Source organism: Syngnathus acus, chromosome 23, assembly GCF_901709675.1.
Source record: "Syngnathus acus chromosome 23, fSynAcu1.2, whole genome shotgun sequence".
Lineage (NCBI taxonomy): Eukaryota > Metazoa > Chordata > Actinopteri > Syngnathiformes > Syngnathidae > Syngnathus > Syngnathus acus.
Window position 1 is genome coordinate 5,520,097 of NC_051107.1, and position 19,753 is coordinate 5,539,849.

At 49.6% G+C, this 19,753-nt stretch overlaps 4 protein-coding genes across 6 annotated transcripts; 3 read left to right on the forward strand and 1 right to left on the reverse strand.

The window, feature by feature from the left end:
• Window positions 1-202: 202 nt before the first annotated feature.
• apaf1 (apoptotic peptidase activating factor 1) lies at window positions 203-6,929 on the forward strand. Of its 3 annotated transcripts, none has more exons than XM_037243263.1 (27): window positions 203-368; window positions 815-991; window positions 1,058-1,217; window positions 1,283-1,480; window positions 1,552-1,741; window positions 1,816-1,928; window positions 1,991-2,122; window positions 2,209-2,447; window positions 2,518-2,685; window positions 2,750-2,881; window positions 2,944-3,057; window positions 3,117-3,301; window positions 3,371-3,497; window positions 3,570-3,695; window positions 3,758-3,898; window positions 3,976-4,101; window positions 4,169-4,315; window positions 4,395-4,523; window positions 4,593-4,718; window positions 4,788-4,916; window positions 4,981-5,106; window positions 5,186-5,311; window positions 5,380-5,505; window positions 5,572-5,697; window positions 5,773-5,898; window positions 5,967-6,113; window positions 6,172-6,929. In XM_037243263.1, exons 2-27 carry the CDS (start codon window positions 848-850, stop codon window positions 6,316-6,318), a joined length of 3,750 nt encoding a protein of 1,249 aa, XP_037099158.1. In that variant the 5' UTR covers window positions 203-368; window positions 815-847; the 3' UTR covers window positions 6,319-6,929. The 3 variants fall into 3 exon arrangements, with proteins under 3 accessions (XP_037099158.1, XP_037099159.1, XP_037099160.1); XM_037243264.1 differs by having other exon boundaries at window positions 1,289-1,480; XM_037243265.1 differs by having other exon boundaries at window positions 1,292-1,480.
• Window positions 6,930-7,117: 188 nt separating this feature from the next.
• Window positions 7,118-8,849, reverse strand: washc3 (WASH complex subunit 3). Its single transcript, XM_037243476.1, has 7 exons — window positions 8,657-8,849; window positions 8,380-8,478; window positions 8,245-8,310; window positions 8,041-8,172; window positions 7,870-7,980; window positions 7,735-7,799; window positions 7,118-7,657 (listed from the first exon to the last, which is right to left on the reverse strand). The coding sequence occupies exons 1-7, from the start codon at window positions 8,705-8,707 to the stop codon at window positions 7,564-7,566; spliced, it is 618 nt and encodes a 205-aa protein (XP_037099371.1). The 5' UTR covers window positions 8,708-8,849; the 3' UTR covers window positions 7,118-7,563.
• Window positions 8,850-9,014: 165 nt separating this feature from the next.
• On the forward strand, window positions 9,015-13,135 carry si:zfos-932h1.3 (RB-associated KRAB zinc finger protein). Its single transcript, XM_037243279.1, has 10 exons — window positions 9,015-9,202; window positions 9,483-9,685; window positions 9,753-9,845; window positions 9,914-10,006; window positions 10,071-10,181; window positions 10,250-10,367; window positions 10,441-10,951; window positions 11,034-11,092; window positions 11,207-12,925; window positions 12,993-13,135. Exons 1-9 carry the CDS (start codon window positions 9,091-9,093, stop codon window positions 12,676-12,678), a joined length of 2,772 nt encoding a protein of 923 aa, XP_037099174.1. The 5' UTR covers window positions 9,015-9,090; the 3' UTR covers window positions 12,679-12,925; window positions 12,993-13,135.
• Window positions 13,136-15,713: 2,578 nt separating this feature from the next.
• Window positions 15,714-19,599, forward strand: LOC119117191 (differentially expressed in FDCP 6 homolog). The gene is made up of 12 exons (XM_037243335.1): window positions 15,714-16,056; window positions 16,627-16,767; window positions 16,828-17,013; window positions 17,285-17,515; window positions 17,577-17,723; window positions 17,789-17,897; window positions 17,966-18,180; window positions 18,245-18,352; window positions 18,430-18,596; window positions 18,671-18,881; window positions 18,952-19,042; window positions 19,112-19,599. The coding sequence occupies exons 1-12, from the start codon at window positions 15,961-15,963 to the stop codon at window positions 19,321-19,323; spliced, it is 1,914 nt and encodes a 637-aa protein (XP_037099230.1). The 5' UTR covers window positions 15,714-15,960; the 3' UTR covers window positions 19,324-19,599.
• The last annotated feature ends 154 nt before the right edge of the window (window positions 19,600-19,753 follow it).

Consider the following 19,753-nt stretch of genomic DNA (forward strand, 5'->3'; position numbering starts at 1 on the left):
GATAAATGTCGTTATTTTGACTTGTTTCTTCGATAATTACTGATGAAATAAATATTTTCTCGATGTATATACGTATTGTCATTTTGTAAACAAATAGTCAATTTTCCTACCAAACAACGCGTTCTTAAAGGCACCAGCAGTCTGCCCAGTTACAAACAAGGAGAACGGGTGACCTCATACGTCACGTGATTTGATTCTGGCACACTATTGGTCACCTCCTGCCGGGCGAGTCGACCAGGAAAAAGGTTGTGGACGCGAGGAATCGTAAATTCGTACTTTTGGACACTTCTTATATTATTTTGTTACTTTCAATTACAATTATACTCAATTTAACATTAATTCTCCCTCGTAGAGATAAGAAGACAATCGTAAGTATCCTTCCGCCGTTACTTTCTTTGTTTCTTAGCTCAGGTGCTGGGGGAACTTGTCTTGACATGCAGTGAGAGTTTCGATTCGAAGTTGTTAAATTACCAATGATTTTTTTTCTAATTCTTCCAAATTTGAGGTCAAGTTTATACTCACAGTAAATGTCATTTTGAAAGTGTTGGGAAAAGTAGTTTTTTGTGTGTGTGGTTTTCTCATTCAAAGATGTTCCTGTTTCAAGACAAAATCAGTATTTTGCTTGGAAACATTACTTAAGACCTCACACTAGAAAAAACACACCTAAAATATGAAAAATACTTTTTAGAGTATTATATTATTATTTATTGGGGGAAAAAAATACTAAAATTTGCTCTGTAAATGAAGGTCAGTGCTTCTGATTGTTTATCTTTACTACTCATTACCAAAATGTCAACTTGGGTGTCTCTTGCAGAGATTTGTCCAACAAGTTCCTGTATGGTCGGCAATGATGCTGGACGAAGGCGCGCGAAGCAGCCTGCTTCGCTTTCGCCGCAACCTGGACCAGGACATCAAGCCCACCTACCTGATGGATCACATGATCAGCGACGGTGTGCTGAGCGAAGAAGAGGAGGAGAGTATCAGCGCCCAGGTTGGTGGAATTAAAAATAAAAACGTTCCTTGCTGAAGTATGTGCTGATTTTGTGTCATTCTGCAGCCTAGCAGGAAAGAGCAGGCAGAGGCGCTCCTGGAACTGCTGCTCAAGAAGGACAACAATGCTTTTATCTCATTTTATAATGCTCTCGTCAAAGAGCAATACTACGACTTGGCCAATATGCTTCATGGCGACCTTCCTGGTTCCAACAACACATCTGATGGTGAGAATTAGAGGAAGTTGAAAACTTGAACTGCGGTTGTGACCATTCCTTCCTTTTTCTATCGGTCCAAGTAGTTCTGAGTGCAGGCGGGGTCCCTCAGAGGCCTGTGGTTTTCGTCAGCCGACCAGAGATGATCAACCGGATCCGGGAGAAGCTCCGCCATCTCCGGAAGGAACCGGGATGGGTCACGGTGTTCGGCATGGCCGGCTCGGGGAAATCCGTGCTGGCGGCGGAAGCTGTCCGAGACCAGGGACTGATTGAAGGTGATTCATCTTTGGGTGTCTCGCTCGCTGATTTGAAGATGATATCCTCAATTTTTCTTTGTGTGCCATAGACTGCTTCCCAGGAGGCATCCACTGGCTGTCCATCGGCCAGCTGGACAAAGCCGACCTGCTGGTGAAGATCCAAGCGCTGTGCTTTCGTCTGGAGCAGAGCCTGGACTCCCAGTCCCTCCAGCGACCTCCCACCTCCCTGGACGAGGCCAAGGAACGTCTGCGCTTCCTTGTCTTGCGCCGATACCCCAGGTGAAAATTAGCTTTGGAAATAATTTGTGATCACGTTGAAGTATTCCTTGAGAATTTTGTTTGTTGGTTTCCAGATCTCTGCTGATTCTCGACGACATCTGGGACAGCACGGTGCTCAAGTCATTCGATATCCACTGCCGCATACTTCTGACCACCAGGAATAGAAGCCTCGCCGACTCAGTGAGCGGTATGTGATTCTGTGATTCCCAAACAACCTTGTGTATAATAATAATAAAAAAACTTTTTCAGGTGCTAAATATGTCATTGAGGTTGAGAGTGGTTTGGAAGACAACAAAGGCCTGGAGATTCTCGCCCTGTACACTAAAAGTGCACTAGAAGGTCTGCCTGAGGAGGCTCGGAGCATCGTGAGAGAATGTAAAGGTATGTCGCAATCCCGATTCTTGCTTGCAAATCATTACAAAAAAAAAAAAAAAGATTGGTTTTCTGACACCTTTGTTCTGCTTCAGGCTCACCTCTGGTGGTCTCCCTGATCGGCGCGCTGCTGAAAGAAAAGCCAGACCGTTGGAGCTACTACCTGCGGCAGCTGCAGCAGAAGCAGTTCAAACGCATCCGCAAGTCGTCGTCGTACGACTACGACGCGCTGGACCAGGCCATGGCGGCCAGTATCGAGGTGCTGCCCGACGAGCACCGCGAGCTCTACCGAGACCTCGCCGTGCTGGAGCCCGACGTCAAAATTCCCGCCAAGGTGAAACCAAGGCTCAGTTATATATCAGAACCGATCCAAACGACATCTTGTTCTGGTGCTTTTTCTCCAGGTGTTGTCCATCCTGTGGGATCTGGAGCCCGAGGAGGTGGAGGACATCTTGGAGGAGTTTGTCAACAAGTCCCTTCTGTTTGTGGACAATCACAGAAAACCTCAACTATACTACCTCCACGACCTCCAACTCGACTTCTTGGTGGAGCAGAATCGGGCCCAACTCGAGGTCCGTATAGAAGGCAGCTCGGTAAAGGTTCAAATTTAGTGACACGCGTGTGCTTGTGCTGCAGAACCTTCACACCAAAGTGGTGCGTCAGTACCAGCTGCACTACAGCCAAGCTCCGCCCACTTCCAAGGACGACGAATGCCTCTACTGGATCCGCTTTTTGACCTACCATATGGCCAAAGCCAATCTCTGCCAGGTAACAAACGTACAGTTTAGGGAGTCGAGTCCATATTCCTGAAGGTGCTCTTCCCTTCCCAGGAGCTGTACTCGCTCATGTTCTCACTGGACTGGGTCGCCCACAAGGCCCAGATACTTGGTCCAGCTCATCTTATAAATGACTTTGTGGAATACGGACCCATCTTGGACAAAAAGGTAAGCAACATCAAAAATGGAGGATGGCTCAAGTAACTGAGGTAACCCCTCCCTTGCAGAATAGCAACGTGCGCAGTCACTTCCAGGAGTTTTTGTCCCTCAACGGGCACCAGCTGGAGCAGAATCCATTCCCTGACGTGGTCCAGTTGGCTCTGTCGCAGCCTCAGGTCTCGGAAGTCTACAAGCAGGCTCTGCAGCAGGCGCAGGAGCGGTCCAAAAATGGAAAGGTCTACTTTGATTGGCTGTAAGCAAACAAGCGTGCCTCGTTCATGTTGTCGGGACGGGTTTTCATCGATTTGTCTCCCGGGTCCAGAAATGAGAGCAGCGTGGAGAGTCTGTCCCGGCTGGTGATCCATCCGCACCAGGGCTCTGTCTACGCTGCCTGCTTTTCCCATGATGGAGCGAAAATCGCCTCCTGCGGAGCACGCAAGACACTCAAGGTACCGGATTGGAAGTGATACAAATGACAAATGGCGTCACGCTTCCCTCATATTTCCCTTCCACGCTGTCAGGTTTTTCGGAGCACGTCCGGCGAGAAGCTGATCGAGATCGAAGCCCACGATGACGAAATTCTCTGTTGTGCCTTTTCCCCCGACGACCGTCTCCTGGCAACCTGCTCCAGTGACAGAAAAGTCAAGGTAAAAATGACAATTTGATTTGATGACTTTTATTGCATTCATTTTGAATGCCTGCGTCAAAGGTGTGGAACGCGGAGCGCGGCACGCTGCTGAGGGTCTTCGAGGTGGAACACCAGGAGCAGGTCAACCACTGCCAGTTCACCAACACTCCACGGCGCCTCCTGCTGGCCACTTGCTCCAATGACAGTTTTTTGAACGTCAAGGTAAATATCGTGTAACTTTAAATGGCGGTCTTGCAATGAGGGTGTTGTGAAATGTACGTATTTCTGCCTTGTTTCAGCTGTGGAACCTGAACAAGCCCTCTTCTCAGAACACCATGTTTGGCCACAGCGAGCCGGTCAACCACTGTTGTTTCTCCCCCGACGACACGTATCTGTCCACCTCCTCCAATGACGGCACCGTTAAGGTAAACGTCTTCTTGTCAGTCACACCTCTCAAGCAAAGATGCTTGAACGCTATGTGTCCTACTCCAGCTCTTCCAGGTGTCCTCCGCCAACGAGTGGAAGACCATCAACGTGCGGGAGTGGTGCGCAGACGCCGGTGAGGAGGTTCCAGTCAAGTGCAGCACGTGGACGGGCGACGGCAAGCGGGTGGTGTGCGCCATCAGGAGCGCCATTTTGGTGAGCGAGTGCCATTAATGGCGTCAATGTTGACTCTGCGGTTCTCTTGAGCGTGTTTTTTTTTTTTTTTTTGCGGCAGGTGATGGACGTGGAGACGTTGCAGATGCTGTTAGAGATCCGAACGGGGCGGCTGAGTATGGTGCAGTACTGTGACGTGTGTCCCACCAGCAACTTGCTGGCCATCGCCTTCTCCAACTACGCGGTGGAGGTACGAGACTTCATTTGAGAAACTTCAATTTATCCCACCCAAAAGTGAAGTCTAAAACCCGTCTTGCAGTTGTGGGACCTGGAGGAGAATAAAAAGATGGCCGACTGCAGCGGTCACCTGAGTTGGGTCCAGCGAGTCCAGTTCTCCCGCGACGGCTCACAGCTTCTCTCGTGCTCCGACGACCAGACCGTCAGAGTGAGACGTGCTCAGGGTTACGTCAATAACGTACAGAAACTGTCAAAATGATTTCATTTTTTTTTGCAGCTATGGGAGACAAATCAAGTGCACGTCACCTCGGCAGTGCGCCTGAAGAGAGACTCGGATGCTTTCTTTAATCCTGGAGAAGACGGCGAGTTTATGGTTTCGGCCGCGGACAACTGCAACAGACTGCAGGTGAGTCGGCGGCAACGTGGCGGTTTGATTGACGGCTTGACTGACTGCGTGGTGTGCGTTGGAGGTGTGCGCCGGCAGAGCGGGTTCGCTGATCTTTCAGTCCGAGGAAATACCGTCGCGGATCCGATGCACGTGTTTCTGCTCGAAGCCTTTGGCCGTGGCCTTTGGCACCGAGGACGGCAGCGTGCAGGTATCCAACGCATTTGGATCTCATTCTGTGGTTCAGGTGACAGTCACATAAAAGTCTGTGTTGTTTCTTGTTTGCGCAGATTTTGTCCATCCCCTCCGGGAAGGTTCTCGCCACCCTGCTGGGTCACACCAAGACGGTACTGCAGTGTCAATTCTTCCACGCCGGCCAAACGCTCATCACGTCATCTGAGGACACCACCATCAATGTGGGCACCCTCGTCTCCTCCTCGCCCCTTCCCTGGGATTGCCATTGCTGATGCGTTTGCGTGTGCAGGTGTGGAAGTGGCAGTCGCTCAAGTGCTTAGTGCTGCGGGGGCACAAAGAGCAAGTGCGATGCTTCTCTCTGCTGTCGCCAGCTGGAACGCGACTGCTGTCCTGCTCCTTTGATGGTACAGTCAAGGTAAGAACTCATAAAAAAAAAATTATTCTCAGAAAATTATAGTACTTGGCTCTTTCTCTCGCTCAGGTGTGGGACCTGGAAAGCGGCGAGGAGCTGCAGCACATCGAGGCACACCGGGGAGCCATTTTGTCTTGTCACGTCTCCCCGGACGGACGTTTCTTCACCTCCACCTCTGCGGACAAAACTGCCAAGGTCCGAGCTTTAACGCCACACTCTGCTCTTCTGTACTTTTTTTTCTCTAAATGTTTTTTTTTCATGACATTTAAGGTGTGGCAAAATGAGTCCTGGCACTGCGTCCACATACTCTGCGGGCACCAAGACTGCGTCCGGAGTTGCCGCTTTTCCCGGGACGGGCGACTGCTGGCGACGGGGGACGACAGCGGCGAGATCCGGGTAGGTTCTTTTAGCCCATCATCCAGGAATACCGGCCGTGTCTCATGTTTTATTTTTTATTTGAACAGCTGTGGAGTGTTGCAGAAGGCTCCTTGCTGAAGATATGCTCACGGGCCGGAAAGGACGGGCTAGACTCGTTGCACGGAGGCTGGGTGACCGACTTGCAATTTTCCCCGGACGACTCCCTCCTGGTGTCCACGGGCGGATACGTTAAGGTACGACAGCCACCACAAACGTTTTTCGCTTCCGAAGCTCATCTGTCATCTCGTCCAGTGGTGGGACGTGGACAAAGGCGAAGCTCTGCAGACCTTCTACCCGACAGGAAGCGCGCTGAAGAAGGTCCACGTGTCTCCCGATTTTTCCACGTTCGTCACCATCGACAACGTCGGCATCCTCTACATCCTCCAGAGGGTGGTGTGATGATGACCTTTGAAACGCCGCGTTTCACTTGCAGTCACCAGCATGACAAGAGCGAGTCGCTGCACAAGGTGCGTCAAGATGTTTACTTCCATCAGATTTTAGATCATTGAGAATTAAAACCACTGTCTTTTTTTTGTAATTTTGCATTTTGAGATTCTTCTGAGCCGCAACAAGCCGTTAAGTGCATTAACTAGTGCTGTGATGTTTGTCATGGTTCTTTTCTACAAAAGAATCATTTCCATTTGTACACAAATCTTTTTCTAATCAGCATGTTTTACAACGGTGCATACACTTGACAATCTTTCCTAGAACGCATTAATAGTTGCTGCCTCTTTCCTTGCTGTGATATTTCAAAGAATTAACGAGTTGTAGGGAGATAGGATAAAAATGTGAATAATAATAATGATACGTTTTCTATGTCCGAGTAATGTTATTTCCGCAATGTGCTCTTCGGATTGGTGCTTTAAATGTTGCATGTATTTAATCATGTAAAAAAATATTGTCTGCTCAGGATCTATGAATACAAGTACTGTACTTTATGAGCCATTAAGTAATTTATTATTATTTGCTACGCTAATTGCACAAATAAAACAAACTTCAGCGGCAATGTGTTTGACTTGAAACTTTTCCAAAAAGGTCCATTTATAATAAATCAGTGTCAAATAAGAAAATTTAATCCTACATTATACATGTGTACAATAGAAAAGTATTGCCGAATTTATGAAAGTTGTGTTTTGTCGCCCTCCTGTGGCTGTTATTTGTATGGCAGTTACTGTTCAACAAAATAATTTCAAAAACGTTATGAAATAGCATCACTGTATTTTATTTAGGCACTAATAGTTAACAAATGTTGCTCAGGTTGACAGTTAAAACACAAATCATTCTCTGAAAGTACCGCTATTGTCCACCACGTCGCAATATCTCATAATTCATCCGTTTTCCTCAAATTCACTCCTATGGACAATTTTTACCATTATGCAATCACAGAATAGCCATGTCCCACGTTTAGGGTGAAAATATCTTAAAAAGTTAAATGTTAGTAAATGCGATTCTAACACAGAGAACTACAACGTCCTCATTGAACATTTTGACTGTCCAACATTTAGTTTAGTGGAATAACTACTAAATGCTTTATCTGGAGCTTGTGCAATTGGCTAATTCTCCACATTAGCGTCTGCTAGCCCTCTCCCAGGTTGCTCACGTCATCAGATGGCCAGCGCAGGCCAGGTGGCATTCATCTCGACTTCAGTCGCTGAAGGACGACTCGCTATCTGAAGCGTTCGCATCGAGCTCCTCGCTGTTTTTCATTCCCACATCCGGCACGGGGGCGTTGGGCTTGCTGCCATCAGCAGGAGAGCGTCACGTTAAAGCAGGAAAACACAACAAAACTCAAAGGAGGACATTTGCAAAACTCACTCAAGCAAGTCCGGATCCAAACCTTCCATGCTCATTTTATTCCGGATGGCCATAACGGGAACACCCTGCAAACAACAACGTCTGACATGGTACATCTGAAAAAGTATGAGAGCGATAATACAAAATTTCACACACCACTTGAACCATCTTCAGATATCTAGCGTAGCGTGGATCCTTGGCCACTGTCATGACGTTTGTTTCCTCACTTTTAGGCATCGTCACGTCATCTGGGACAGCGTGAGATGGCTAAAAGAGAACGGTAAATATTTCATAAAAGATAACCGTATATTAATGACCTGTTTGTACCTCAGGAGGGGGAAGCATCACAGCAGGTGGACCTTCTGTCAGACCAGGATCAGAAGCACTGGTGCCGTTGGTCTGGACTCCTTGTTTGACTGTATCTACAGTGACGTCCTCCAGTCCGGGGATGGAGGACAGCTGCTCACGGTTGGATAATATTCCATCAGGGAGGAGTTCTGATGTAGAAAAGGAGAAGAAGAAAGAACCCACCTTGGCTTCCAAGATACACAGCGTGGTCTCGATCTGTTGGATGCGCAGGGATACATTGGCAAGTTTCTGCGGAGGAAAATTCAAGATATTATTGTTTTTTTTAAGGATTACACGTCTGAGGAAAAATCCACAAACCTCTTCACACACTGTGGAAAAGTTGTTGAGGAAGCGAACCGTGTGGACGATGAACTGGTTGAGGAACGCAACAATTCTTCTCTGCTGAATGGCAGGAACCTAAGGTAGGAAATGTGACATCAACGTGTAGGTGTTCAAATGTTCACTCTGGATTGAAAAATATACGCAAGGGGGTGCTGTCAGTGGCAAAAGTTGCTTTAAAAACACAACTGTGTTTGACATGCATTTTGTTTACATTCATTTCCTGGCTAGGCTAACATGCTAACTTGACACTAACCTTCGTCAGATCGACTCCAGAGCCTACAATCGGAAGTCCGTCCTCGTCCATGCCTCTTACTACAAAACGTCACTTTTTTGAATGCTGATTAAATTTCTTCCGCTTTATACGATGAGGAAAAAAAGCACATAGGGTGTGCACAATGATGACTGTTTCATGTGACTAAGAATTGTAATATCGCGTGACCTCGCGAGAGGACGACAAGTCTCGTTTTATTTTGAAGCGAGGGACAAACATCTGTTTCACGCCGAAAAAGAACTTGTCTCTGATTTGGAGCTTAAAAATGTCTCAAAATTATCACAATTGCGAAGTACTCTGTGGAAATCGTTCAATCATATTCTGAAGAACAGTCAGTTTGGTTTCCCTCTTATTTTGAAAAGCGGAAATGTCGGAGAGTGACTTTGAGGGCAAGAATGCTTGCGTCGTGATAGCGCATGCTAACCGCAAATGAACACATTACCTTTTATTATATTTTTTATCAAGACCACGGAAGACTTTGTAAACCCTTTGACCTTCTTGTGAGAAAAAAAATATCGAAAATGAACCGTATGTATTTGAAAAATGAACTCTTGGTGTTGTCTGTTTATGTTAGCTTGCTGTTTAGCGGGGGGTGTCAATTCAAAATGATCTCGCAAGTCACTCAGGCTCGTGGTGTTGCGTTAGTTTTTTTTGAGCAGGTAAAATAGATGAGGAATTTATTCCTCTACCTTTCCTGTGAACATCTTAAAAAAACAGTCACACGTATAGGTTAAATTGACATTGCAATTGTATTGCTATTTGAAGAATAATTATATTGAATGCCTGATGAAATGATTGTATTTTTCAGAAGCTGTCCCACCCTTGTCGACCCTCCGCCAACTGGTGCCCCCTTTGCAGTTGTGCTCAGCTGCCATGTGGCAACTCGCCCAGCAGAAAGATGTGATGAACTACCAGAAACTCCAGGAGTTTGTGTACACTGTGACCGAGGCGGTGCCCGAACTGATGAACCACAAGCAGCGAGACCAGCTCATCCTGGGCCTCAGAGCAAGGGTATACAGTACTTGCATTTGTTTTGAAATGAAACAAAAGAGTCTTATAGTTGATGTTTCCTGTTCAGCTGATCCTAGAGCTGTGCAAAGGTTCTGCCCGGGGCTCTGTGGACTCCCAAATGATCCACAGCCACTTGGAAAGACTCCCAGTAGCTCCAGATGTAAGTGCAGGAATGACAGCATCAGCTTCTTATTTTAGTTCATGTGTATAATAAATGTTTGCCCGCAGAGCGACGACGAGGTGAAAATAGCAGAGTCCACTTTCGTCGCTCTGATTCAGAGCCTCTTGAAGGATCCGGCGGAACGAGCTTACTTCTTTCAGGTCGGGTCAGCAAATGTTTACATTGTGAAATTCATCATTTTTGTAAGTATTTATATTCTTATAGGAGGTGTTCCCCGTCGAATATGGCCAAAAGTATGATGCAGCCCTACATGCGTTACTTTGGGAGCTGCTCACAAAATTAGAGAATCTGATCCCAGTACCAGACCTCAAGCAGGTATTGAGTCCACTTTGTCCTGTTATTTTCTATTTATTTATCAGGGAAATTACAAATTTTGATTCCAGACGGCAGCCTGGCTTGGCTCGGCTCCCGCCATTTTGGGCGAGTGCGTCCGGTCCGTGCCAGAAGAGCTGCCTTCAATCTTTGAGCACTGCAGAACTGCTGGACTTTTTCAAATACAACGTAAGTGCATCTTGGAATCTTCATCCTGATCCTTCAATTCGTAACTCGTGTTCTTGTTTTTTTTTTCCCCCAGACGGCCCCTCATCCACGATTGGCAGCTGCATCATGTCCGCTCTGTCCATCCCGCCCTCTCAAAAATCAAACATCTCCCTGGCTCCGGAGTGTGTGCACAACTATTCCAACGTCCTCCATCCTGAGCAGTTCAGCGTGGTGACCATCTACACCGAGGTGGACGTCCAAGAAGTGACGTCCGAAGGTCAGACGAATTTCTACGAGGTGGAGGTGTTGCCCGCGGAGGACGCCACGGGCGAAACGTTGGACGTGGCCAAAGCGCTGGAAAAGCTGACCAAAACATTTGCATTGAGAAAGGATAGTATTGATAGCGAAACAGCGAGGAGCCAGCAATTTGCAATTCAAGATGTCTTTGAGGAGGCTAAGAATGGCGTCCAGCCTGACACCGAAGCGAAGGAGCTTTCTGCAGAAGACGACGTGACAACTAATGCCACGGAGCTTCCTGTTGGTGAAACACAGCACCCTTCCATTCCACTCGTGGAAGCTTCCACCGGCTGGTGTGACTTAAAGAGGTAAGCTGAAGCGGGGAGCCTGTCCCAGCTCTTTCTGGGCCAGAAGTGAAACTGACTACAAAAATGTACTTTTCTCCCGCAGCATTCAAGCTGACCACCCAGTTGCCTCGTCTGTGATCGCCATTAAAGGAAGTGACAAAGGTAAGCGTGTGATCCGGTGAGCCCCACAAAATGTTATTATTTTTATTTGACCCCAAACTGTCATTTTTAGGCAATCTAGTCATATTGCTCATTTGTATATGATTCCACCCACAGGCAATTCCGATGAGATGACCTCCATCATCTTCACATGCTCACAGTGTCCTTTCCACCACTCGGACGTCGACAGCCCGCCGCACTTCCACATGCAGAGCGTTCGCAACGAGGACTACGGCAAACTGTCAGGATCCAACGCGGCTCCAATTCCTTCCGAATCGGATGAAATTTTCACATCTATTAAGCTTCTCCCCAAAGGAGATGCGGAGCAGCCGGACGACGCGCCGGTTAGCGATGGCTCCGGAAGTTCCCGCCAGGCCTCCAGCAGGCAAAAAGCTCTGGCGTGCGAGACGTGCGGCCGGACATTCACGCGCACGTCGGACGTGCGGCGCCACCAGCTGACCCACACGGGCGAGCGGCCCTTCCGCTGCTCTCAGTGCGACTGCACCTTCCAGCACTCGTGGGACCTCGCCAAGCACCAGGGCAAGTCGCACGCCGCCGCCGTCTCCTTCGCCTGCTCGTCGTGCCACGCGTCCTTCGCCAACCTGCGGGCGCTGACCGCCCACCACAAGCGCAGCCACTCGGACGGCGACCGCCTGCCGCACATCTGCTCCATCTGCAGCCGCAACTTCGCCTCGGCCGACGAGCTGCTGGAGCACAGGAAGTCGCACGTGGCCAAGCGCTACGTGTGCCCGCAGTGCGGCGAGGCCTTCGACTCGCTGGCGGCGCGCTCGCTGCACCGGCAGACGCATCAGGTGAAGCGGCAGTTCAAGTGCCCGCGCTGCGAGAAGACGTACACGCGGCGCTCGGACGTGAAGCGGCACATGGCCGCGCACACGGGCGAGCGGCCGCACCGCTGCGGCCAGTGCGGCAAGCAGTTCTCGCTGCGCTTCATGCTGGTCAAGCACCTGCGCGTGCACACGGGCGAGCGGCCCTTCCAGTGCTCGCACTGCGCCAAAAAGTTCACCCTGGCCTCGGTGCTGGCACGCCACGAGAGGATGCACACGGGCGAGAAGCCCTTCCTGTGCTCCCAGTGCGGAAAGGCCTTCCTGTCCCAGGGCGAGCTCTCCAAACATCAGCGCTCGCACACGGACGAGCGGCCGTTCGGCTGCCCGCTTTGCCCCAAGCGCTTCAAGAGCAAGAAGACGCAGCGGGAGCACGCCGTCTCGCACACCGGCGCCCGGCCTTACCCCTGCGCCTACTGCAACAAGGGCTTCGCCAAAGCCACGGCGCTCACCCGACACCACCTCATCCACACGGGCGAGAGGCCCTTCCCATGCGGCTACTGCGACAAAGCCTTCCTCACCCCCGGCGAGGCGCAGCTGCACCGCCGCGTCCACACGGGCGAGCGACCCTACGCCTGCGACGCCTGCCAGCTCAGGTTCAAGAGCTCGTCCGAGCTGGCCTGGCACAAGCGCGGCCATTCGGGCGTCGCCAAGCCGCCCAAGCCCAACTGCGACATCTGTCGGAAGAGCTTCGCATCCAAGGCTAAACTCAAGAAACACATGGACGTGGACCACATCGCCCAATGACAGTGGACTTAAATGTTATTTTCTCTCTGCGCAAATCACAATAATAGGGCATATGTAAGCAAATGATACGAAGTAAAGTTGACTTTTTTCCTCCAAAGTATTCATTGTTTTTAACCTTTAATTAGCCGAGACGTTTTAAATGACCATGATGAAACGAAAGAAGCCGTTTCATGATATGTTGCATCATCTTCCAGGTTTTTGGAGCAGAAAGTTGAAAAGAGAAATTGACCAGAATCAAGACCTGCAGGTAACGTCACTGTCTTCGGGTAGACTTCATTATCTTGTCTTATCTTCATTGTTTGCCATCATTTTAGGTGTCTCGCTTCGACATTTGCTCACCACAGCTATTTCCAGAACGGCGGCGGAGGAAGCTCTTAAATCTCAAGTCATACGTGGCAGGTGAGTCATTTCCGTGGTAATCGCACAGAACACATAAAACGTGGGTGGCATTATTGATGAAAATTTGAATTTTTCCTCTTGCGGCGGAAAACACTCATCATGCGCACTTGTATTTTCCGTATAGCCAGTAAGAAATCTGCTTCGAGTTGTTTTGCTCGGAAAGCATTTAATATTCCGAACCCCGTGGAAATTTCCAATATGTCCGAATTTTACGAGCGCATTTGTGGTACTAAAAGAACACAACGAGTTAAATTCCGCCACGCCGGGAGAGGGTGTGCACGAGTAGATTCCCGTCGAGTCTTTCCTCATTGAGCGCGGGAGCACCGACGTACGGATTTCTCGCCACGCGTCCGTTCACTTGGAAAGGACGGCGAGAATAAACGAACAAAATGGAAGTCGGGGCGACGTCTGCGCATGCAGATAACGCCGCAGAAATCACACGGGCCGTCATCGTGATTTACGCCTCGACCGGCGTCGGAGGCGCAGGTGGCGGATTAATAACCGGTCATAAAGAGGAAGAAGAGGAGGGGGCGTAAAATGGAGAGGAGATAAAGCCCGAGCGGGGATGATGAGCTCGCCACTGCGTCCACAGTCGTTCTCCGCCCGGCCCAGCCCCAGCAGGCATGCTGTGGATCGGGACCACGAGCAGCTAGCCGTCCGGAGACTGTCCTCCCCGCGTAGCCTCAACCTCCTCACGCCGCCGCCGTACCCTCGCCGCGCCTCCGCCATCCCTGGCTACCTGCTCCCCCCCTACCAAGAGCAGGAGGACCACCACCTCCTCTACCAGCAGTGTCGCCGCCTCTCCTCGCCTCCTGAGATATCCCAGGTCCCGCCCCCTGCTCCTCTGCCCGCCGTGGCTGCCCCTCGTCGCCGCCCGGTGGGCGTCATGCACCTCCTCCGTCTGGGTCTTCTCGCCTTCAGCTGCCTCTTTTGGGCGGCCGGCTTGGCTCTCTTCACCTTGGGCGTGTGGGCGCAGATTTCCCTGGCCGACTTCATGCTGCTGTCCGCCAACCGCTACCCCAACGCGCCCGTCATTCTGCTGGTCACCGGCGCGGCCGTCACCGTCTGGGGCTTCCTGGGTTGTCTCGGGGTGGCGGCCAACCTCCCGTACGTTCTGAGGGCGTACGGCTTCTTCCAGCTGGCGGCGCTGGTGGCGGGTTTGTCCAGCGGACTCTGCGGTCTCTTCTACCGGGAGGACATCGCCGGGGGGTTTCGTAGCGGCCTCCAGCGAGCCGTGGCCGGATACACCGAGGACGAAGGCCGTGCCGACGCGCTAGATAGCCTACAGAGGGCGCTGCGGTGCTGCGGGGCCGAAGGATGGCGCGACTGGCTGACGTCGGACTGGGCCTTCCAGCATATGACCTTCCTGCCCAACGAGAACGCCTCCGTGGGGTCTTTGCCGGACAGTTGCTGCACGCGGCGCAAAGGCTGCAGGAACAGGCCGCTGCCCTCGGAGGACAACGACGGCGTGGTCGCCGCCGGCATCCACCCCCACGGATGCTTCCGCAAAGTCTTCAGCTTGGTCAACGACAACGTGTTCCACATCGCCGCCACCGTGCTCGGATTGGCCTTCACCCAAATCGGCGGCATCGCTTTGGCGTGTCTCTTAGCTAACAGGCTAGCGCCGCGGCAACGGCAACGCGTTGTGGCAAATTAATACGAAGGAACAAATTGTTTTTGTGCTGTTGTGGTGTCGTTGAATGCATGAGTAACGTTTTACATTCGTGAAAAAGATGTCAGCGAAGTGGCGTGGTCAAGTGATATGTTGGGTTGGAGCTAAGTTTAGCCTGGGTTATTACGGAGAGTCTTCGGTGCATGTGCATGGATACACAGCAATTCAGATGCTTTTCTTTTTTTTTAAATCAAATCATCTGAGTTATTTGGTCTAAAGAGTCATTTGAAAAAAAAAAATCGGGGGATCATCGATGACAAAAATAATTAGCATGACTTTCAGGTGAGGTTTAACGTCACGTTCGGTGCTAAAGGTGCGATGTGAAATGTTTACGGGTCTGTCTTGAATGTCGTCTGAAAACAAAGTCATCGAAATTCATTTAAGCGACGCAATGTATTTTCTGTTTGTGCTGTCATTTTTCTATCTATATGTATCCACACGACAATAAAGCATGGATGAATGTTTTACGTGTCCGTCGCAGATTATATCGATTTGGTCGTGAAGCTCAGGATCTATAACCTCCTCTGAACCAACTTTGTAAATGATGGCGGCGTGCATAATTGCAAACGCCACACACTGATGATTACCCAACAATGGCGAATCGTTAAATCCGAAAGTTTTCAACTACGAATGTCTGCGTCAGCGCTCCATTTCCAGGACCTCATTATGCTATTGATTAGCCTACATTATAGTCTGTCTCGCAAAGCCTTGCGCTTCACTGCACCGGCCTCATTTAACCCCCACTGTGACCCTCACAGAAAAATAACTAGAGGCCTTGGGGGGGGGGACATCTGGGAAGTTGTTGTCGTTCCTCGGGAAAGTCCCGACACGCCGTATGGTCAGCAGAAAGGAGCACATTTGTAAAAGCAGAAGTATGCAAGTGTAATAATAACAAACCCTCCCCAAAACAATGTAATGGTGACGTCACCAAATATGGGCGTGTCCTGCGAATCCTCTTATTTGCTTAGGCTGCAAGGAATTTAAGCAACTTTGGGCTTGTGTCGTTTGGCCCGTGGAAAAATGACACCCACTCAGTTTGTGCTATTAGGAAGAAAATAGCGGTTTGCCGCTCCACATCTGCTGACATGTTTTCCCCGCTTTTGCTCTTTGCACTGGCCCAGTTTGCCCGGCCCCCACCACCGCATCTGTAAGCGAGCTGAGCTGAGCTGCGCGCACCGGCGAGGAGGGGGTGGAAACAAAAAAAAACAAAAATGGACTTCAAATCGGAGCTGCTCAAGTCCATCTGGTACGCGTTCACCTCGCTGGATGTGGAGAAGTGCGGGAAAGTGTCCAAATCTCAGTTGAAGGTAAGTTGCGAGTTTTTATTGACGTGGAGGGGGGAAGCACTGGAAGGGCAAAGGGCATTAAAGTGGACTTTTCCTTTCAAGTCACGCTCATGTTTTTTTTTTGTCCGTGTTGTCTGAAGTTCAAATATATGTCAAATATTTAACATCATCGTTTAAGAACTTGCTTCAAAATAAATTCTAATAATGTCAAATGTGTTTGTTTTTAATACTTCCTGCTTGCTTGAGTGGAAGCTCCGCTAGGTAAAAAGATTCCAGGGAACTTGTGGAAAGCTGCCCTGACATGTCGCAATTTCTTCCTGCTCCTGTGTGTTAGTTTTTATGTCTCATTTTTCAAAACAATGAGGCCAAGAATAAGTTTGCGTGCTGGCCTTCATTTAGAGTCACACCCTTTTCTATTACTTTATTATTGTATTTCTAATGAATATCATTTATTTGTATTTAATATGGTGTTGTGGTATTTTATTTAATCCAAATGATAAAATTGCATGTCAAATTTGCAGTTATGTAAACAGGTATTTTAAATTGTCTTAATTGGCCTTTTCACCATATATGATAATTGTTGTCGTTGAGGTGCTTTCCCACAACTTGTACACGGTGCTGAACATCCCACACGACCCCGTGGCCTTAGAGGAGCATTTCCAGGACGACGATGACGGCCCCGTGTCCAATCACGGCTACATGCCTTACCTCAATAAATACATCCTGGATAAGGTTTGGAATCCTGCTGGCGTTGTAACATAAGCGTGTCTAACGTCATGTTGTGCATTGCAGGTGAAAGAAGGCATGTTCGACAAGGAGAAGTTTGACGACCTGTGCTGGACGATGACCATGAAGAAGAACCGAAAGGGGCCGCCGCCAGAAGGGGCGCTGTTGTCCGAGAGGAACTGCTTCAAGCTCTTTTGCCTGTTTAACCTGCTCTCCGAGGACCGCTACCCGCTGGTCATGATCCCGCAGGAGGTAAGCGAGGGAGGGGGGCGGAAAAGCCGGGCGGGACGATTTTCAACTTTGCAGTTAATGAGGCTCTTCCTTCCTGTGATTTCCCAGGAATTTTTTTTGCAGCTTTCCTGAGTCCCAGGAATAAAATAAACACCTTCATTTTCTTTCTTTATTATATATGTATGTACATTTATCATACCTATTATAATCCCAAAGAGAAATTAAATTTGCTCTCCAGGTATGAAAGAATGTTCCTTGTATCTTACTAACAATATATTAATGATTGAACAAGGTGGAATATCTCCTGAAGAAAATCTGCAGCGTCATGAGTCAGGAATGGGACGGCAAGCCCCTGGAGGACTTGGTCTCCCAGAATCCGGAGCTGCATGAAGAAGGCTTGTCCGTTTGGAGTTTCCTGGAGCACATGGATGCCGGACGCCTGCTGCGCTTCACCGGCGCCGAGGCCTTCAGCCTGGCCCTACACGAGGTCTTCCTGGAGATGTACCACAACGTCCTAAAGCGGGTGCGTGAGCCGGCCGCCGTTTACTCGAATTCGATCTTATAATGTGACATGACGGCGGCAGGGCTACATGTGGAAGAAAGGCCACGTGAGGCGGAACTGGACGGAGCGCTGGTTCGTACTCAAACCGTCCTCCATGGCCTACTACGTCGGCGAGGACCTGAAAGACAAACGAGGAGAGATCCACCTGGACAAGACCTGTGTCATCGAGGTCAGTTGGGGGCGCCAAGATAGCGACTGTGTGCTTGGATGGTTCTAATCATCTGTTCATTGCAGCCCATTCCGGACAGAGAAGGCAAACGTTGCTTGTTCTGTGTCAAAACTCACAACAAAACGTACGAGATGAGCGCGTCGGACCAGAGACAGAAGGTTGAGTGGACGCAAGGTGGGTGCGACGCACTTTCGAATCGTCTTAACTGGATGGGAACCAAGCGTGTGTGTGCGCGTATCCAGCCGTGCAGACGGCCCTGCGTCTTCAGAGCGAGGGCAAGCCGTCGCTGCACCGCGAGCTGAAGGTCAAGAGGCGGGTTCAGCGGGAGCACAGCCAACGGGAACGCAGCTGCAGTGCCCGCAGCAGCTGCAGCAGCCAATCGGAGGACTCCAGCAACTTGGAGGCGGAGCACGCTGATAAGGACCGGCAGGACTTGGAGATAGAGAGCATCATACAGGTCAGACTCGGGGACACTTCATTAGGGACGCTTATGCACGTAGTCACAATTTTGTGTCTCGTAGCACGCGCGGGAGCTGGAAACCCGACGGCGGGAGGTGGAGGAACGGGAAAGGAGGAAGCAGAGGGAAGTTCAGATGGAGCTGGAGAGACAACTTGAAGAGGCCCAGATGGTCAGTTGGTTGATGGTTTTTTTTTTAGGCACAGTTTTTGGTGAATAATAAATGCTCACTTGATGTGGTGGTGCCAGATGAGGGAGAGCATGAGGGCGGAGATGCAGGAGAGGGCCAAGGAGGCTGAGCAGCAGCGGCAGCGGATACAAGAGCTGGAGGTCACGCAGCGCAAAATGGAGGCCGCGCTCAACATGGAGATCCAGGCGCGGATGGAGGAGGAGAGGGCCAGGCAGGAGCTGGAGAGGTCACTCACACCTGAACACACAAGACATCTTAAAGACTTAAATGATTGCAATAATTTTGCTGTCCCGCTTATAGACTGCTGGAGGCCGAGGAGGAGAAGAAGCAGCAGTTCCAGCTCCTCCAGGAGCAGCAGCGGGTCCTGCGCAGCCTCAGCCCCGACGAGGACAGCGACACGCCCGACACGGACCATGACGTGGACCTCCAGGCTCCCGACGCCCTTCACTCAGCATCCCTTGAGCTCCGAGATTTGCAGGCGTCACGGCAGAGAAGCCACCAGCATTTGGAGGTGATAAATCCTTTGCCCCGTTTCACGTTTGCGCTGTAACGCCGTTCTAATTTGGATGTCTCCATTCCAGGAAGTGCAGGAGAAGTTAAGGAACGCCAGTCAACACGTCCGCCACTGGAACGTCCAACTCAACCGCCTCATGAAGCCCATCGGCCCTGGAGGTTCACACGCTTTTTACGTTTCACATCTCTGAGATAAATACTACAATCACGTTCATGTCTTTATTCTAGAACGTTTGGAACATCGCTCCAGCAAACATTCGTGTCCCAAGAAAGAGGGCGCCCTGGCCAGCAATGAGTTCATCTCCAAGTTCAAGATCCGAGATGCTCGCAATCCCGACACGCTCAAGGAGTACCGGCACACGCCGGAGGAGAACATGGAGGCGCTACGCCTGTCGGACGACTCGGACGAGGCTGCGGAAACTTCCAACGGGACAATCTGATCACCCGGAAATTAACACAGTGTTGGTATTTATAGTGACTGACAGCAAGAGCTGCGACAAAGTCCACATTTCAGGAGGACAGAGATTTACATTTTTTTGTATAATACATTTGATGGTTAATTAATGCTGCAGATTCCTGGACTCCTTAATTTTTAAAAAACATCTATCATTCATCTTACAAGAATATAGTTATACTTTTATTAGGGAAAAGTAATAATGAATCTGTTTATTAAGTGAAGTCTTGTTTTACAAGAATTAAAACATTTTTAATGAGAATCAAGTTGGCTTTTAATTTGCTTCGAAACTACGAATTAATTCATTTGACTAAATATTTCTCTCTAAAAATGTACACGTAAGTCTCGAATTTGAAGTAATTTGATCACTTCTCGTTAGGTTACTGCTTTTTATTTTCACGACTGATTTATGTAGT

Bases quoted from the DNA above. Each gene is read 5' to 3' on its own strand.
- apaf1 (XM_037243263.1), top strand. From the start codon at position 848: ATGATGCTGGACGAAGGCGCGCGAAGCAGCCTGCTTCGCTTTCGCCGC. The intron at 3,498-3,569 runs GTACCGGATTGG...CCACGCTGTCAG, and splicing joins GAGCACGCAAGACACTCAAG to GTTTTTCGGAGCACGTCCGG. The intron at 3,899-3,975 runs GTAAATATCGTG...GCCTTGTTTCAG, and splicing joins ACAGTTTTTTGAACGTCAAG to CTGTGGAACCTGAACAAGCC.
- si:zfos-932h1.3 (XM_037243279.1), top strand. From the start codon at position 9,091: ATGCTAACCGCAAATGAACACATTACCTTTTATTATATTTTTTATCAA. The intron at 9,203-9,482 runs GTATGTATTTGA...TGTATTTTTCAG, and splicing joins AAAAATATCGAAAATGAACC to AAGCTGTCCCACCCTTGTCG. The intron at 10,182-10,249 runs GTATTGAGTCCA...TTTTGATTCCAG, and splicing joins CAGTACCAGACCTCAAGCAG to ACGGCAGCCTGGCTTGGCTC.
- washc3 (XM_037243476.1), bottom strand. From the start codon at position 8,707: ATGGACGAGGACGGACTTCCGATTGTAGGCTCTGGAGTCGATCTGACG. The intron at 8,173-8,244 runs GTGGGTTCTTTC...AACCGTGAGCAG, and splicing joins TGTGTATCTTGGAAGCCAAG to CTGTCCTCCATCCCCGGACT. The intron at 7,800-7,869 runs GTGTGTGAAATT...TGTTGTTTGCAG, and splicing joins ATCTGAAGATGGTTCAAGTG to GGTGTTCCCGTTATGGCCAT.
- LOC119117191 (XM_037243335.1), top strand. From the start codon at position 15,961: ATGGACTTCAAATCGGAGCTGCTCAAGTCCATCTGGTACGCGTTCACC. The intron at 17,014-17,284 runs GTAAGCGAGGGA...TGATTGAACAAG, and splicing joins TGGTCATGATCCCGCAGGAG to GTGGAATATCTCCTGAAGAA. The intron at 18,882-18,951 runs GTGATAAATCCT...TCTCCATTCCAG, and splicing joins GAAGCCACCAGCATTTGGAG to GAAGTGCAGGAGAAGTTAAG.